The 17,989-nt window shown below is 42.4% G+C and overlaps 1 protein-coding gene across 1 annotated transcript in view; it reads left to right on the top strand.

The window, feature by feature from the left end:
- Positions 1–13,826: 13,826 nt before the first annotated feature.
- Positions 13,827–17,989, top strand: part of ATP7B (ATPase copper transporting beta) — a gene marked incomplete at both ends in the record, with an annotated part of 28,935 nt that continues 24,772 nt past the window's right edge. Inside the window, one exon of the mRNA XM_082060868.1 lies at positions 13,827–14,075. Within this exon, the coding sequence (XP_081916994.1) occupies positions 13,827–14,075 (249 nt within the window). The remainder of the gene's footprint in view (positions 14,076–17,989) is intronic.

Here is a 17,989-nt window from a genome sequence, read left to right as displayed (position 1 = left end):
TCAGGATGGTCTCTTTCATGTAGTAGCCACCAGTGCATTTTGAAGTCGTGAAGCTCTTAGAGATGTTTGTGAAGGTCATCCTGTGTCTTGACAGAAGAATGCTCATTGGAAAATGCTGAATCATTAGTTTATTTGGCCATTGCTGTAGCCCACAGCAGAGAGACGAAGTCTCTACAGCAGACGGAGTGAGAAGAGCTCAGCTTAAGTAATGGTTATTTGATTCTGATGTGCCTAGCTTGAGTTTTCCACTTAGGAGGACTCACCATGTGGGAATGGGACTGGAAATGTGCCAGGCCCTCAGAGTTAGAGTTTTATTGGCTCTTTTACTGGTGTTTTTGTTTAAATCTCTTTGCTGTCCTGAATACCACGGACTATAGGTTTCACAAGGGCATCACAGCCTTTATGTAAGCAGGTAAATTGGAAGAGTTCTGTGGGGAGATCCAGCAAGCATAACCTAAAGTTTCATTTCTGAACTAACAAGTCTCGTAAGTAGGGTGCCACAGGCATTGTTTTCTCTCCCTTAATCTTTTTCCTCTTCTTCAACAGACCAGACACTTGTGAAGCACATGGGATGCTTGCAGAAGGGATCTTTGCTGGATTCACATCTCTCATCTCAAGACACCCATCTTGTAGTGTCAACATTTGAAGATAATTGCCTGGATTCAGAGAAGAGGCACAGTTCTTCTAGGGAACATGAAGTCTGGTCTGTTTTAGATGGTGACATTTTTGTCTCTGTGCTGATTTGAAAAGGACCTTATGGCCACTCCCTTGGAAGACAGGAATCTTGAGTGTCTTTTTGAAGCTGAAGGATCACAGGTTAGCCATGGCTTAATTAAGATTATACTTAAGCAATGATGAAGAGTTCCAGGAAGCAAGAAGAATAATTAATGAGGGAGACACCTACATACCTGGCTTTTGAGTTGCCTAGGCCAGAAATGGCAGATGCAGTGTTTTGGGTTTAGATTCAGTGCTCTATTTGGTAAATTATATAGCAAAAGTACTCAGAAAAGCCTCTGGCCTCACATGGCTAGAAGAGTAGAACTTGTTCTTTGCAGTCAAGGCTCATTGTGAGGTCAGCTGTACTGAAATCAGGATTTAACCTGTGAAGTTCCAGCGTAAGTCCTGCACTTTCTTCAGGGTTTCAGTCCTAAATGTCAGAAGTACGTTTTAGCTTGAGCTCAGCAAAATATCTTACTTTTCCTGAAACCACTTAATATATTTCTTGGAAGTTCCCCAAATCTCCTATTAACAAGTGTGTGTGTCTGTGCATTTGGCAACTGGAAGAAAAAGGCTGATTTGTGTGGTCATAATGGCAACAGCTGCCTCCTGTCCACACACGGTATCTGCAGCACATGAACTTTCCGGCAGGGTGAGCCTCAGGCTTGGTTCAGCTACGGTACAGCCAGACGGACTCTGCCTGCACAGCACAGCCAGTGTGAGACGTAGGTCTGGCACTTCCCAGAAATAGTGAAACTTTTGCATGAATGCAGATTGACTGTCCAGCGTTAGCGTTACACAGCATATACAGCCACATAATTTTCCTGGTGACAGCAAACTGGGGGAGTTGTTTTTGGGAGAACAATTCATAAATACTCTTCTTTTCTTGCTTTTGCTCCAAGGGCAAACAACAGATAGACCAAAGGAACTGTTTTGGTGGGAACAGCCCTCTCTGATTTAAATATCTATATATCTATCTATATATCTAGATAGATAGATATTACAGTTCATGGCTCTTTCCTTACTATCTGCCCTCTTTTCTTGAGTGGAGTAAGCCAGGAAACATGATGTCCTTGCAGGCTGCATATGACCTATAAGTTGTAGCTCAGGCACATTGTGATAAAGTATCTGCATAAACAAATAGATACTCAGGATCCAGATAACTTTTCCAGATCCTTACCGATGCTAAACAGGGGAAAAGAAGAGTTTTTCACAAGACAACCAGACTAGATAGAAAAGGATGTGAAGAAAAGCTGTGGTGCATCTGTTTGTACTCTCTGCCTGGTTTAGATGTGTGGGGTTTTTTTGTTTATTTTTTTGGTTTTGTGTTTGTTTGTTTTCCCAAAAATCTACATGAGTTGCTACAGACACAAACTGTCACAAAAGTTCAAATGATAATTTTTAAACCTCTGCCAATCCTGGTACAAATTCATACAATCATGGAATATTTTGAGTTGGAAGGGACCTTCAAAGGTCACCAAGTCCAACCCCCCTGCAATGAGCAGGAACATCTTCAACTAGATCAGGTTGCTCAGAGCCCCTTCCAGCTTGGCCTTGAAAGTCTCCAGGGATGGGGCATCAACCACCTCTCTGGGCAACGTGGGCCAGTGTTTTACCACCCTCATTGTAAAAAATTGCTTCCTCATGCCTAGTCCTCAGACTACACATTCCTCAGACCTGACTCAGCAATCAGAAAGATGTTTTGTGTGATGACCTATGTTCCTACTGTAGTTCTTCCTGTGTTTTGTAGTCACCTCAGACAGTCTTCCTTTTCATGGAAGTCTGTTTTTGTTTTGGAAACAGTGTTCACTTGCTTGTTGTAGGGAGAAATCTGCGTGATGGTGGGAGTATCAGATGGTTTTCTCAGTTCTAATAATTTATAGTTCACAGAATCACAGGAGGGTTGAGATTGGAAGGGACCTCTGGAGGTGATCTAGTCCAGTTCTCCTGCTCAAGCAGGGCCACCTAGAGCTGGTTGCCCAGGGCCATGTCCAGGTGGCTTTTGAATATCTCCAAGAAGAAGCCTCCACAAACTCTCTGGGCAACTGTCCCAGTGTTTGGTCACCCTTACAGCGAATCCTGATGTTCAGAGGGAACCTTCTGTGCGTCAGTCTGTGCCCATTGCCTCTGGTCCTGTCACCGGACACCACTGGAAAGAGTTTGGCTCCATCCTCTTTGCACCCTCCCTTCAGATATGTATATACATTAATAAGATCCCTCCAAGCCTTCTCTTTGCTAGGTTGAGCAGTTGCATCTCTCTGAGCTTTCCTCAGAGCAGAGGTGCTCTGATCTCTTAATCATCTTAGTATTTTTTTTTCTGTAGTCCATCTAGTGGTAATTAAAAAAACTGATGTATTAATAATACTTTCAAAATTTTTATGTTAACTTCTATTTTATTCACAAGCTGTTTAGCTTCTGACATAAGCAATATGAAAACTGCATTGGTGACAGCCTTACAGGCTGCAAGGGAAACCTTTGATGTGTGAACATCCAACACAGAGCAATTGAGTTGTCACTACTTAACAACTTCCCCACCTCAATGCATATGTAGCAGACAATATTGTATGTATGTATTTAGGGTACTGGCAGTAATTTCAGCAAGAGCAGCGCTGAGTTCTCTGTGGTGTTCCTACTCCAGCAGTGAGAACACTATGAAAAACTTTCTGTATAAATTCCACGAGGCTGACATGCCGGTGAAATCAAACTAGCCTTGCCATGAAGCCGCCTTTGTTTTTGCTTTTGCAGAGATGCACCAGGTTTTTAATGTTTTGCTGCCTTTGTAAGCATTTTTGTCCTGTTCTAATTACTTTCCTTATTAAGGTCCTTACTCTTAAGGAAAATCCCTGCAAACAGGTCTTCTGAAAGGAGTGGTATTCAGAGCAAAGAGCAGGATCCACTCACTCACTGTGTGTGGTGCACAAGCCTTCAAGGCATTTGAGACAGTTTTAAAGTATATATTTGTAACTCTCATTCTTGCTGAGTACTCCACATACAAATGAGTAAATTGGGAAAATAAAGCCACTGGCAAGTAATAACACAAAGAAACTGGATTAATATTGTGTAAGGGTATTCATATGACAGTCATGTGGTCTTTTATACTTTCTTGTACAGTTTGTTACTTTCTTTCAGAAACTGCACTGTGTAGCACTGCGTCTCTCATTCAGGGCTGCTGTCTTAGCTACCAAAATGCCTGGGCCTGTTTTTAGCAGAAGAAATCTTAGATCATTCATATACACAGTAAGTTTTTTCTTTTTGAATGTGTCTTGTGATAGGCTGTTAGATGTTACAGTACATTTGTTGTTCAGGAGGCAGAACGAAAGTTGCACCAGTTGAGTACTAAATATTTGTGAAGCAAAAAAACAAGTACTGGAAATAAACTGTGGCACTAATATGTCTAGGACAAAACACTATAGGGTTGTTTTTACTGATTTGTAATATTAAAGTTGCTAAGTACAAGCAATTCTGCTAAATTTTTTAACTGTCCTCTTTACTTTCGAGCTGGATGCTCTAGGGTGTGGGTGCTCGTACCATGTATATGTGAGCAAAAGCTGCCCTTTTTTTTGGCAGAAGCAATGAAGAATTAAGCAGCTTGGATCTACACAGAATTTTTGCAAGAGCTCCTACAAGCCACATTTATTTGTATCACCAGGCAACTTAGGCAGGTTGAAGCCATAGCTTTTGATTACCTGAAGATTATTTTCATACAAATTGTCCCAGCTGGGCAAGGGCCCTGTAGGAAAAAAAATCAGTTGCACTGTTGGAGTTTAATCCTGTAGATTGTGCCAGTGTTTTAGCTTTTCTGTTAGTTCTCCTAAAAAGTCATCAGCAGGAAAAATCAAAATGTTTGCCATTTTTTAAGGTGGGTGAAGGAAATATATTCAAGCAACGCAGAGCGTGGGCAGAAATGGGATGGCAATTAATGTAGCCCTACTTAAAACATTGCTGTGCTTGCAGAATAGCGTGTAGACTCACCTTAAGTCCCAGCTTTTTCAGCGATGAGTTTGGGATTCTAGAGGGGCTGAGGACTATTTTTGAGCGACTGTGATAGCAGACTCAAACTCTTTTTGCTTTTTCTTCTCCCTTATGCAGATACTAGTGTCCTTATGGCCATCTGTGCCTAATCAGGACATGATGGGGGTGATGAAGGACCGCTTCTTTCCTAGTAGTATCTTAACATTTTGTTTAAATCAACTGTGAAGATGCTTGGGAAGCTGCAGAACTTCACAGTGTGAAATTTTTACTGAGATAGGCATGTCCATCGTCAGATTTTAAAGGGTTCACATATTGAACAAACAGCACCCTGCAGTAATTTGTTCAGGGTGCATTTGAGCACGTGTGTTTGTGCATGCTTCTCTTTGCCTGTTTCAGGGAGCAAGGCAGAGTGCTGTTTGGATGAAAATCCAAATTGTTTCACATGAAGCCAGGACGAGGCAGGATTTGCATTCTGTGCTCACGTCTGGCTTCTTGGCACTGATCGACAAAAGAGAAAGGAGCCAGAAACTGGCTGTGGAGCAGGACAGAAGGGAGTTACAGTTATTGGAGGAGACTGTTTGGCCAGTTCAGACATGAGAGATGCAGGCACTGTGCCTTGTCACCTCCTCCGACTTATTTCTATTCTGTGGACGGAGAAAGCTTGAAAGGTTGTTGATATTCCCATGGGGCAGATTCAATTAAAGATTCTCTTCTGGGAGGGGAACTAGAGCTGCTAAAAGTAGTTCCCTGCCGCTCTACCTTTTCTTTCAACAAGCAGAGGTACCAGGAGGGAATAATAAATGAATTGAGCCTGAATTTCCATGGATTAGCATCTCTGCTTCCCGGGAATTGAGGGCAGTTAATAAATCTCAGAAGGTTGCTCAGCAACTCTCAGGATGGTTACCTTCTTTTATACTGAGCTGCGGAATGCATTGGTTTTGACTAAATGGGTCCTTGGAAGAAACATTCTTTGTCTGGAGAACAGACTGAGAGGAACTCTGGAAATGACAGGATTGTCGAGAGCTGAAAAAACCCTCGGTTTCACTGTTGGAATGCTTTCTTGTGTTTCCCTTTTCTCCCAACTGCAGGCTCCTATGAACTCTTTCTTTGGGAGTCATATGTCTCCAGTTTCCTCTGTGTGCTCATGCAATAAACAAACACTGTTTTTACAGTGAGTCTGAGTCGTGATGAGTCAGTATGCATGCCACAGAAAACAACCTGAGAAAACCCATCTGTATTTGAAAGCAGGATTTTAACTGCATATTTCAATCCAGGTGTTAAATGTTTCAGATAAAAATACTTGTAAACAGAAAGCGGTTTGGGCTGTATTGCCATTTCCTTTAGATGTTTTTCAAAGCATATGTTTATATGCGTAAATTAGTAGCGGAGTTTCTTGTGTTGATACATTCATCCCTGGCTGCCACTTTAGTTCTGACATTTCCACCTGAATTCTTCCCCATGACTTGTTATAGGCTGCGGGTTTTACTCAATGTAAAAGGGAATTATTATCAGGTATTCATTCCAGGAGGAAAAAAAAATAGCAGCAAATATGTTTTCATCTTTATTTTTTATTTCTCCCCTCAGTTTCTATAAGCCTCTGCACTGAGTCACTATGGCTCTATTCAGGCAAGCACCATGTATTTTCAGGGTCACTTGGAAGCGTGTTTTGTCCACTGATAGGACCTGGTACCTTCCTGCCCGTGGCTCTTGCTTAAGAGTTGACTGTAAGTTCATGTGAGATATTAGGCCTGGACAGGGCAGTGCTGTAATAGTTCCAGCCCTGAAGAGCAAATAATTAACTGGATTTTTGTAGAAAAATACATTAGCTAAACAGCAGCTCACATACATTGCAGTTTGGACCTCTGCCAACTGGGAACAGCAAAGCCTCTGCCCCCTGCGCCTGCAGTGTCCCCATCAGAGGGGACTTCTGCCTGCTGTGGTGGAGGGAAACAGACGGAGAGCTGGCAGAGCTTCATTCATCTCCAGATCGGGAAGAATCCAAAATTTAGGGAGGCCCCTGCCGCTGGATGACCGGACCCTCCTGTCACCGTGAGTACGGTGATGCTGAGGTTGTGGTGTGTGAGCAGTGCCCTGGTTTGTGCACTCACAGGAGGACTGGAGCCTTGTCTTGGCAGCGAGGGCAAGTGATAGAGGACACATGGGGAAGGCATTTGTGCCAGCCTGGCTGGGCTGCTTCTGAGCCCCTGTGGCTATAGGGTCACCCAAGAGATTACCCTCTGCGAGGGTCAGATCACAGAGAGGGCCCCAAAACCCTCATGCCTTTTTCTACTCAGTAACTGCAATAAATCCACAGGGAGAGGGGGAAAAGGAGGAGTAAAAGAACGAAACATATGATGTAGAAAGTGGAAACTACTGTCCAAGCAGAATTTTGCCTGGAATGCTAAGAAAGCAGACAGGACTCTGCTCAGGACATTATGCTGGAGAAGCCCAGATGCTGTGGTGAGGGCTGCTGCTATCAAACAATCTTAGTGATGTGGGAATCGATGAAACTCCTCTCTTTCTATATAGAGGTGGTTTTTGCCAGGATAATACAGCCAGAAACTACCGTTAAGATAAACTGAATTTGGGCTTGCCTTTACATATCTGTCCTGTCCTAACAAAGAAAGTATGTTTGAGTTTTAGACATGGCATCTGCAATGTAAACACAAGATGCTGTTTCCGCTGTTTTTCTTCTTGATTGTGGTGTATATAAATGAAACGGAATGAAATAACCTTTCCTTCAGAGGCTGGGCAGTTTGACTTGGGATTACACACTGGCTGTAGAACCAGAAATACAGGCTTAAATCAGAGTTACAGTCCATTTCTTTTTCTTTGGTCGTTTGTCTTTTTTTGCATGCTTTACAAATACAATGTGCTTTATGTTAGTTACATAATGTCAGGTGTCTCATCAAAGTGATATATTTTGCTCTGCCTGTCAAACATGACCACAAGAATGATTTGAAGCAAGCGCTGGCAAGGAGCTAACAGTAAATCTAAGCGGTGTGGACTCTACCACTGGGGACAGTTTGGAGAATATCTGTTACATACAGAGGTCACTTAAGACATCATAGGCTTACATTCCTGATCGGTACAGGGGAAGATTTAATTGTGGATTTGGCAAAGCATCTTAGGGTTTGCTATTAGTTTGCCTGCTACAGGGTAAATGGCTCCTTACTTTGGGAAAAAAAAAAAATCAGTCTTCCCATTTACTTAAATCACTATTCAGAGACTTACCACTTTATTCAAAACAATGATAAAAGGTATGTTTAAACCCCTACAACAAATACTGTGGAATTGTCGAGGGTTTAGATTGCGGGGTGACAATAAAACCCTGGTAGATGTATTGTTAACCCCCTCTCCCCCTGCCTCCCCCCTTTTGCCCCTCCCTCTCCCCCTTTCCCACTCAGGACAGGCGATCGGGAGGGAAAGAAGGACAGGGAGAAGAGAGTTGGAAAAATTAAAAATGTTTTACTAATGCTACTAATAAGAATAGAGAAAATAATACAAAATATACAAAACCAATCTTGAAAGTCTCAGCAACTGCAGAGCCGGCACCCAAAGTCCTGGACTGGACTCTGCAGCCAACCGGAGCTGGATTCAGTCTCTCACTAGGCCTCAGTTCGCAGGGACGACTCGCAAGGTCCTCTCCTAATGTCGGCCATAAGCAAAAGGGACGAAAAGAAGGGAAAGAGGGATGAGATCCTCGTGATCTCCCACTTCTGTATGAAGTATTCACAAAACAAAAATGGAATTAAGAACTCGAGTCTTTTTTCTAAATGTGGATAGCAAATGTAGGTGGCAAAAGCTATGATCTTTAGCAATGACTGGTATAGCTCACAAGTAACAGGTTTTTCTGTCTTCTCAAAATACCCTTTAAAAATAGTTACTTTTGTAATATTACTTATTCGCAGTTAAAATGGATTAAATGTGAATCCTTTTTCTCTGTATGAATTCAAAAAAGCTTTTGCTCAGACTTCACAAGCCAAAACCAGCTCTGAGCAAAAGCAAAGCGTGTACATCAGAAAATTAAGTGGGAAACACAGAAGTGAAAATACTTGTTTTGTTGTGGCATTGCCCGGCAAGTTCTTCCAGCCTTCTTCCCCTGCTAGGCCACTGAACACTTCTGGAAACCTGGACTCGAATTCATTCATGCAGATTGAAATTGTTCTTTGCACTTAAACCCTGACCCAAAAGGTGTGCCTTTTCCTGTGGTAATACCATCAACCTGGTAGTTTCCAGGCACTTGAAAACAAATTCCTGCAGTATAAACAGACAGATAACAGTAATTATCATAATGAAATCAACACTGCTAAAAGCAGACAAAGTACCAAGTCCACACAATTTGCAGTCGTATTTGGAGCTGTGGAATGAAAAAAAAAACAGTACGTGTTTTGGGCCCCTGTTACAAAAGAGATAATCTATTGAGTTTTGCTTGTTTAGAGCAAGCAAACTTTTAAAAAATATTTAGAGAAGATTGAGTCTTATTCCTGAAAAACTGAAGCCGAAGTCTGGGCTGATTTGATCTGAAATGAGGCCATCAACTCAAAAGCAATTTTATTCATGGCAGGTAGGAATTCTCTTCTTTGTATTTCAGAGTTATGTATGGTTTCTTTTTTTCTTTTAGTGTGAGAAAGAATGTTACTTATGATTGTGCTTCTTCATCTGTTGTAAGATATTGTGTACCATTCGTACTGTAGAAACACTTGTGTATCTGATGGCTGCCAGTTTTCTTAGGACTGTGGGCAAAGAGTTTTTTTTCTGATTTCTCGATTAAAAACTAGGAGCGAATGTAGGTAAAGAGGGAGTTTTGTCACCTCTTCAATGCTAAAAAGGTATGGGCTTTTAAAAAAATGTTCTGTAACAAGTATGTCAGTGAGTTTGGAGAAGTCAAGGACGTAGTTATGTACCGTGAACCTGACCAAGCTTCCACTGAACTTTCAGCTGCAGCTGATTGCATGGGGGAAGTGTGAGGCTTGTGCTGCTTAGTAGGACTGAAAAATGACTGCTGAGCAAGCACAGGGATTTTGCTTGAAGAAAAAGTGCATATATTTACTAACTACCTTTCTTTTCACTTAAAGAGCACACTGACAGGGCAGAAATACTTGTTTCACACAAGGGCTGGGTGTTTCCTGGGCTCCTCCCCCAAGCAATGTTGTTAACAATTTGCTGATAACTGTGAATTACCAGCACTGTTATTTGTGATGTAACTAAGAGCTTTGCAATGCTGTGCTTTTTTTTTTTTTTTCCTTAAAGCTCCAGTTCCTGCAGTTGCATCATATGTGTAAAAAACAAAGTCAGTCTATTACGACAGGGAAAAAGTTCAAACATTTTAGCTGACTGCATCCTGAAGACAAATTAAAAAGGACTCAGAATACTGTCAAATGTGAAATTGCTTGGGTTTAAGCCTCGTAACATTGTGTGCCTCAGGGTGGATTGTATTTCGGTGGCTTAAAATTCTGTCTGAGGAAAGTAGGAAAATGATTAACATTCAAAGGCAGACTGGATTTCTGGAGTGCTGTATTAGTACTAATACATCCCTCTTTGCACTGACATGTTGTTCATGAATCTGAACTGGTTCCTCATCTCTGTCTGTCAGATTAAGGCAATATGATCCTCTTACCTCCAGGCCCCCTTTTTTTTTCCCTGAGCCCAAGCTTCTCTTTTTTCAAGGCATTGTTAGGACTATTTTCAGATTCTTTCTTTGGACAAGGAGCCAGAGAGATTAGTCGTGGGCCAGATCATCCTATAAAGCCGCGGATGAATGCACTCAGGAAGCATAATTTGCCTGAAGACACGTAGTTCTTGTGTGTTTAGCATGTTCTCCAATAATAACAGGTAATGTAAAGGGGGAAGCTCTTATTTTATCAGCTCTTGAGGCTTGAAGTCAAAGGGATTTCATTTTCTTGGGATGTTCTGCATTTTCTGACATGGAGATGCCAACGTCTCTGCCTGACGCTAGCAGAGAGCTGTGAAGGGAGTAGGAATATTTTCTATTTGCCATCTAAATCTCACGCTACCAAACTTGTGTGATTCTTCCTTTTGAAACTCCAAAGCTGTGCAAAATCTGGCCTTGAACCAGGGCACGATACTGTTGTCAGATGAGGCGGGCAACATTGCCTTTCTTATTTCAACCTTAACCGAAATGCTCGCCCCCAATTTGCAGCTAACACAATTAGCATTAACCCTAAAGGGGCAACTAATTGAGCCAGAATGGGGAAAACAATTTGGAGACCAGGAGCAGACTGTGGGAGTTCAGCAGCAGGCGATGGCAGCGGTGAACCCAAGCAGCTGCTTCAGACATTGCCACCCTTGAGATGCCGACATCGGATCCCTGCCTGAGCTGCCCCGAACCACAAGAGACTTGTGGAGTGGTTGGGATGGGCCAGGACCTCTGAGCTTTTGTCTGGTGTATTAAGGTAAATAGAAATTGTTGTTTGTTTCATGAGATGCTCAGCGGTTTCTGCTTTGCGAGTGGTACTTAATCTTCCAAGAGCTGGTGCTTGTAACTCAGCTGCACGGGTTTCATTTGCCATTGCCTTATAGCTCTGCTTGAACCTGCAGCTAAACCAGGTGTTTTAAAGCAGTTAGGCTGGTTGAAATGTATCTTATGCCTCTTTCATCTGAAGAACTTTTTTTTCCCCAGCCTTTTTTCCAGCCAAGTAATTCTTTTTAATGTGGGTAAATACCTTGTAAATGGAAGGTGTTCAAAGTGCAACCTCATGTGTTTCTTCTCTACCTCCAAATCAGTGTTCAGGACTCTGCCAAAGGCAGAAGACTATGGGACACTAAGTAAGAACTTCACTGCTTTTAGAAACAAACAGATTTTTATGTTAGAGTTTCTCAGAAGTTGGGGAAAAAAAAAGGATGAGTGAGGGCAATCAGAGAGAAGATACTTATTAAACATCTCTTTATTCTGTCAGCCTAAGTTGAGCTTTACTGGTGAACCTGAAATGAAGAAACAAAAAAACCCCAACTTGCTTTTACAGTATGTTTTATCATAAAATAATTTCATAAATATTAGTTACTTGTAGAAACATGCTAGGTAGATTTTGGGATATTTATACTAGCAAAGATACTGTTTGAGGTGAGTGGACCAAGCATATACTTTAGAGGTGGCCAGAAACTGGAATTTGTGCTCCCTAAGACATTCTAGAATATGAAATTTCCATTATTTGACATTAGGACACAGAGCTGATTTTTTTTAATATCTTTGATTTGAGATTAGATTTGTTTTGGTTTAGAAAGACAAAACCAAATTTTAAATATATATGTATCTTCAGTATGGAGATGTAGTGTTAGTATCTAAAGACATCGTAATGAAATGTCTTCACTTAAGTCAGATTGTAAAATTTTTAGTTGCTTGTTTCAACAACAGTTAAAATCAGTAATCCTGAAAATATTTCACCTTTAACACAGTTTTTCAGATAAGTAGTCCATCTGAATTCAGGTAAGTTTTTAATCAGTTTTATTCATAAATACAGAACAAGCACAGATGCATTCCTGTTTGTAGTAATAGTCTTTAGAAGGGCCATTTCTCAAAATATTTTGAAGGAACCTTTTTTTTTTTTTTTTAAAGTTTAATATTATCACTGGTCTTTTACATTAAGACAATGATACAAAATAGTGCTACAACAGTATTTTGAGTTTTGCTTCACTGGCAGAAGACTTTCTTTGTCCAAAGATGGTTCTTAACTCTGGAGTCAAGAACTAGATGGTGTGAGCAGAGTGGAAGTTTCATCCTTGTGGAGAGGTTATGACAGGAGGACAAGCCAGGATGCCAGTGTCCTGTATGGTGGCTTTCTGGTCTACTGTCTTTGTGGCAACAATGTGAGGGACTGTACCTCTGCTTTTGAAAGTAAAAAGAATCTGAATTTGTCCCGCCAGGCAGGTGGAGTGGCCTCTATTTCTCAGGTTTTCGTGGTGTGACAGATATGCTGAGATCTTGGCCCTGTGTGCCAACCTCTGCATGGGATTAAATTTGGTGACTTTTTCCAACAAGTCCAAGAGCTCCCTATTAAATATAAAGCAAGTATTTTAAGGCTTACCTGTGAGTGAGGTCACTGCATAGCCAGGGAGGGTGTGAACTGATGACACATCAGCTATATTATATAAATTCCCTGCATGGCCATGGTTTAGGTGTCCCTGTTCAGGGGTGTCTTCAGAAGTGGACCGCACTGCCACGGGTTTAGGGAACTGCAGGTCCCCCTCACCAAGGGAGCTCAGAGCTGTGAATTTGGTGCAGACAATCCCAGCAAAATATACCCAGATTTGGCTCAAGGCACTTGTAGTGATGGTACCCATCACTTGTGTGGCTGTCTAAATTAGATGTTCCTGTAGCTGCCCAGAGGATTTAAGGGGAACTGAGTTTGTGAAAGGTAATTTTTTTTTTTTTCTTTACTTTCTGGCACTAATTGCTGGTTGAATTTGCTTTGTTTGTTTTGTAGTAAAGCTTGGTGAACGTAAAGATGTGCATTTTAAAAATGTGTAGTGTACTGTTTATACTTTTTTTTTTTCCCTTCTTGAAACAAAGAATGAATATTCTCATGCCCTAAATGAGTGAAAGACCTTCAGTCTAGGAACCTTATCTAATCATATAATCATAGGCATGTTTTCAGAGTTAGAGGGGACCACATTTTAAACAAGAAATCCCCGGCAATTTCGCAGAAGAAAGAAGTGGGACGGCATTGCCCTTTGCAGGAGCTGTTATTATGCACATGGCCACAAGGAGCTAATGCTGGGCTGGCTGGGTTAATTATGCACTGGCTGCTGCACACAGGTCATGTTTGACTTGCTTGTGAAAGGCGGCCTTGGCTGGGCTGAGCTGAGCTTACTGCAACGCCGAGTGCAAAGATTAGCGGCGTGGAAGGGAGCCTGGCCAGCGCGGGGATGGCAATTGGTGGGAAACATTTAAACTGGCAGGAAAAGCAGGTAGCCGAGTGCAGCGAGCAGCGTACACAAAGATCACAGGTTACAGCAGGGATTTCATGATGAATGCCTAATGAGCATGTTGATTAGATGGGCAGAGCTCTTCAGGCCATTGTAAATGTAGCTGAAAGAATTGTGGCTGATAAAACAGCAAATAGCTGCTCTCATGAAGCTTTCCTTTGGCGTTGCAATATTTAAAGCCCAGAAAGATAATGGAGAGAAAATCGGACAATAAAATGAAAAAGGAGCTGTCCTGCTTAGAGACTTTAAACAACAAAAACATAACCCTGGTGTCTATTCGTAAGCGGCAGGCAGCTCACGATGTGCCTGAACTACTGATTATTGGTGAAAAGCACAAGACAGGATCTCCGTTAAAAGCAAGTGGTAACTTGCAGAGAGAAGAGAAACTTCTGCAGAGTTACTCCATGAGAATCCCAGGAGTCCATACAGTTGAAAGAAAGGTCAGTGAGCTGGTGTGTGTGTTGGGAGGGAAGAGGGGTTTCTGAACTGGAGAATTTAAAGCAAAGCATGTTGGATGCAGGTTGCAAATTAAAGGAGGTTAAACCTTCTTTACCTAATTGTGGTTGCCTGCCCCAGAACAAGCAGCACACAAATGCAAAGCCCTCTGGAGATATTCTGAAAGTAATCTTTGAAAGCAGATGTAAGTGATGAGTTATGCTGTAGTAACTGATAGGGATTTATTCAGCTCCATCTCTAATAACACAGAATGGTGATTCTTAGTAGGGAAACGTATTAATATTTTTCCTTTTGAACTGCAATTGCTTGAGCAGTTTGACAGCAGCCCATACCAGGTTATTCTCTGTAATAGCAGAAATCACAGAAACAGTAGAAGGCCCTAATTGTAGGTAAGTAGTTTATTTGTAACTACCAAGTGGATGTTAGTGAAAGTTCTTGATAATACATCTATGGCAACTTTTTTTTAAAATTTAGTGTTGCGTGTAACTATGGTATTTTTGGAGATTAACTGTTGTGGAGAAGAGGCTTAGAAAGATCGATGCTGATAAAAACATGATGATGTTTATTATTTTAAAAAGAGTTTTTGCTATTTAAAAGGTATGTAAATTATAGCAATGTAGTTGGATCAGTGAATATTGTGTATATTTAAGGAAAATAAACTCTCAGAACGTACGCTTAAGATGGCTTAAAAAGTGCCAGACTGGAATGAAATTACAGCCAGGACAAAACAAATATACCTGAAGGCTTTTCTGGCCTTGATTTACTTCTTAATGTTTGCTAGAGATCAATCATGACATAAATGACTTGGTTCTACCAAAGGATCTCTTTTCTGTACCCAGTTCACTGGGATTTACGTGTTGCTTGTACTGGAGCCGTGAAGAACACCGCAAAGTGTTTTGCTATATTTTAACTCAAAATTAGAAACAATACGTTTACAACAAGGCTTTCCCCTTTCCCACTAAACCAAATGTGGTTTACATAGCTCCTTTTAATTTAAAAGTACCTGTTGGGGTCTCTAAGGTTTGTTAACCCCAGCATGTGTAGGAATCGTTTCAATAAGGCCATCTGCAACTCCCAAAATCTTTCCCCATTGCCTGTACTGTTGGAGAAACCTGTTCCCAGATGGTGAATAGCAGTTCCTTGGCTGAAGAATTAGGGGAACTTACTTTGTATTTTGAAAACAAAAACACCATAAAGGCTGCTTTAAAGTAATACTTTCATTGAATCTTGATTTCCAGGTGGAGAGGGTGGGTTTTCCCTTCTTTAAGACTGAGGAGCTCTTTGAAAAATAACAAGGTGTGTTACAATGAAAAGAGTAGCTACTGACATTTGCTGATTTGGGGCAAGAGGGAAGGAAGAACAACCAGTTAAGATCTAGTACATTCAAACAATATGTGCTAACAAGATGGCTGGACAAGCTGCACTGAAACTTGTGAAGGAGGATGAGGGTTCTATTTCTGCCCAGTCAGAAGTGCTGCTGTTATAGGTACAAAATTGAAGACTCAGGACCTTTGATGTTCCTGAGGCTGCTCTGCCCTTGTTTTGTTGTTCACTGGCTGCCTATAATAAACTGAGAAAGCATCTCAAGTATTTAATTAGTAGTATGTGGCTTTTCAGTTGTGTGTTACTGCCTGCCTGAGTCCAAAGCCATGAATCAGCAAGTTGTGAAAGAATGAAGCAGGAAAGGTAAAACAGCCACACAGATAAGGGAATTCTTTGGCAGCTGTGTGCTTGAAAGTGAGAGGGCCATAGTGGGGATATGGGGATCAGAGCAGCCCAAAAGCTTTGGAGTCACCAGGCGAGAGGTTCAGTGAGGTCCAGCATTCATGGATGAGCAGATGGGGAGAGGCAGAGGGCAAGGAGCTCAATGGGATGGGCCTGCTCAGCGTTGGTGTGAGGAGGCTGGGCTTGAATTTCAGGATGTGAAAGCTGGGATCCCTGCAGGCCAGGGGAAGGAGGGTGGCAGGGCAGTGCCAGCCCACGAGGAGCCGTGCTGGATCTCAGTGTGGGTGATGCTTGGGGAGCCGCAGGGTGCACCCAGCATGGCCTGGGAGCTTTACACTGGTGTTTCAGAGGTGGCTGCACCTCTTGGGATGGGGTGAGCGGGGAGAGGGATGGCTTTCTCTGTGACAAGCAACCTCACGAGGCGACCATGGAGCACAAGGGTGGAGGGAGCATGGTGGCCTGGCTAGCAGCCAGGGTGCACAGTTGAGGAGGGTGCAAACCTTGGTGAATTTACAGCCATGGGGTTGCCTCCATTATCAGGATGCTGGTCACCATGTGCTATATGGGAAGGTCTCACCCAGTGCTGTGGGGTTTTTTTTGTTGTTGTTCTTTGGGTTTTTTTCCCAGTTCAGTTGATTTCCTTACTTTTATTCTGTGTCCCCTCGCTGCTGCATTAAACCCTTGGCCTTTGCACTCCTGGATGGGAGGATCCCAAAGTAATAGCCCATTTTGGGGGATAGTGGGGCAGCCTGATGCCAGGCCTCTGAGGACAGCCCTTGATGGAGAAGTTTTACCTCACCAACCACACAGGTCATGAACAATGGCCACCTTTCCCACCGGACCCGCCGCCAAGCTCTGGAAGCTGTAATGCCAAGAGCTATGTGCCAAAACGGGGCTCGAGACTGGTTCCTCCCAATCCAACACAGTCTCCCTGCCCTGCTCCACCTCCATGCTTTCCCAAAAAGTTAGTCCAGCCCCAGGGCTTGTTCCTGGTGGATGATCTCCTTCCTTCTGGATGGAGGCAGACAGGGTGGGGAGCTGGATCTGCCCCCTCCCGCTGCCCCCAAGCCCTGCTTTGCCTTGGGGCAGGTATAAGTGCTCCAGCTCCCATCTGGGGCAGCAAGGATTTGTCCTCATGCCAGTGGGTTTGCTCTGAAACCCTCAAGCTGGGAGCTGGGCTTCAGATGCCACACTCATGCACAGCAACAGATTCAGTTGCTACTCCTCTTAGGTTGGGTTTACAGCTGTTAGATGTGAATGTTTTCCATCCAGCTCTGGCGCTTCCTTTAAACCTCTCTCCACCTACTGCTGCTTCTGGGTCAATGGTCTCCTGTGTTGTTTAAATGAGCTTCATAACACTGCTTTCTGTAGGGATTCTTCACTTTTAGACTAGATCCTGTCTCTGCTTCGCATTTTGAGTTACAACTTTTCTGTGCAGAACGGCAGAAGGAAAGAATTGTTCTGATTTCTTGTTTTCATTATTTACATATTTTTTACATAGTCACTGTAAAGATATGTGTGAGACTGGTAGAGCAAACAGGGTTGGTGTACACCTCCCCTTAAAAGCAAGGAGGTCTCCTTTGGTGCAAGTGTCCGTAATCGCAGCCGGTTCTTTCACGCTCCCATATGGGTGCCAGGACAGATGCATTTTCTTTATTTCATTGAGATTTCTCTACAGGCAGAAGCACGGAGAGGCAGCTCCTGGGAATCCCAGACACCTTGTTTCAGCATTTTTGGAGGTGATTGCTTCTGTGATCCTCTTGCAGATGGTGTTTCTGAGTTACTACACAGCCTCACAGGTGCCATGTTATGTGTGGGTGTTAGCGGGTGTCAGGAAACCTCTTTTGAGACCTAGTGTGTGCCTTGAGGAAAACTACAGGCACATTTCTACATGCCTGTCTTTGTGTCCTGGTGTGAACCTCCTGTTTGCCTCTGATCTAGCATAGAAACACCCCCTCGCAAATACACACATAGGTGTATTTTTTTTTTTTTTAAGCTGTTAATCAATACTGAAGGACTTGGCAAATACTGTATTTGAACCTGTGCACATTTCTGGTTTGGGGGAAGAGATTCTTTAATGATTTGGTATTTGTAGTGGTTTTAACTTTTTGCTTTGTTTTGTGTTGATTTTTAAGAGATTTTTAAATGTTATTTTGCATTTTTTAATATCCAT

This window comes from Streptopelia decaocto, assembly GCF_964273445.1.
Source record: "Streptopelia decaocto genome assembly, chromosome: 1".
Taxonomy (NCBI): Eukaryota; Metazoa; Chordata; class Aves; order Columbiformes; family Columbidae; genus Streptopelia; species Streptopelia decaocto.
This window is presented reverse-complemented; position numbering and strand designations above follow the sequence as displayed.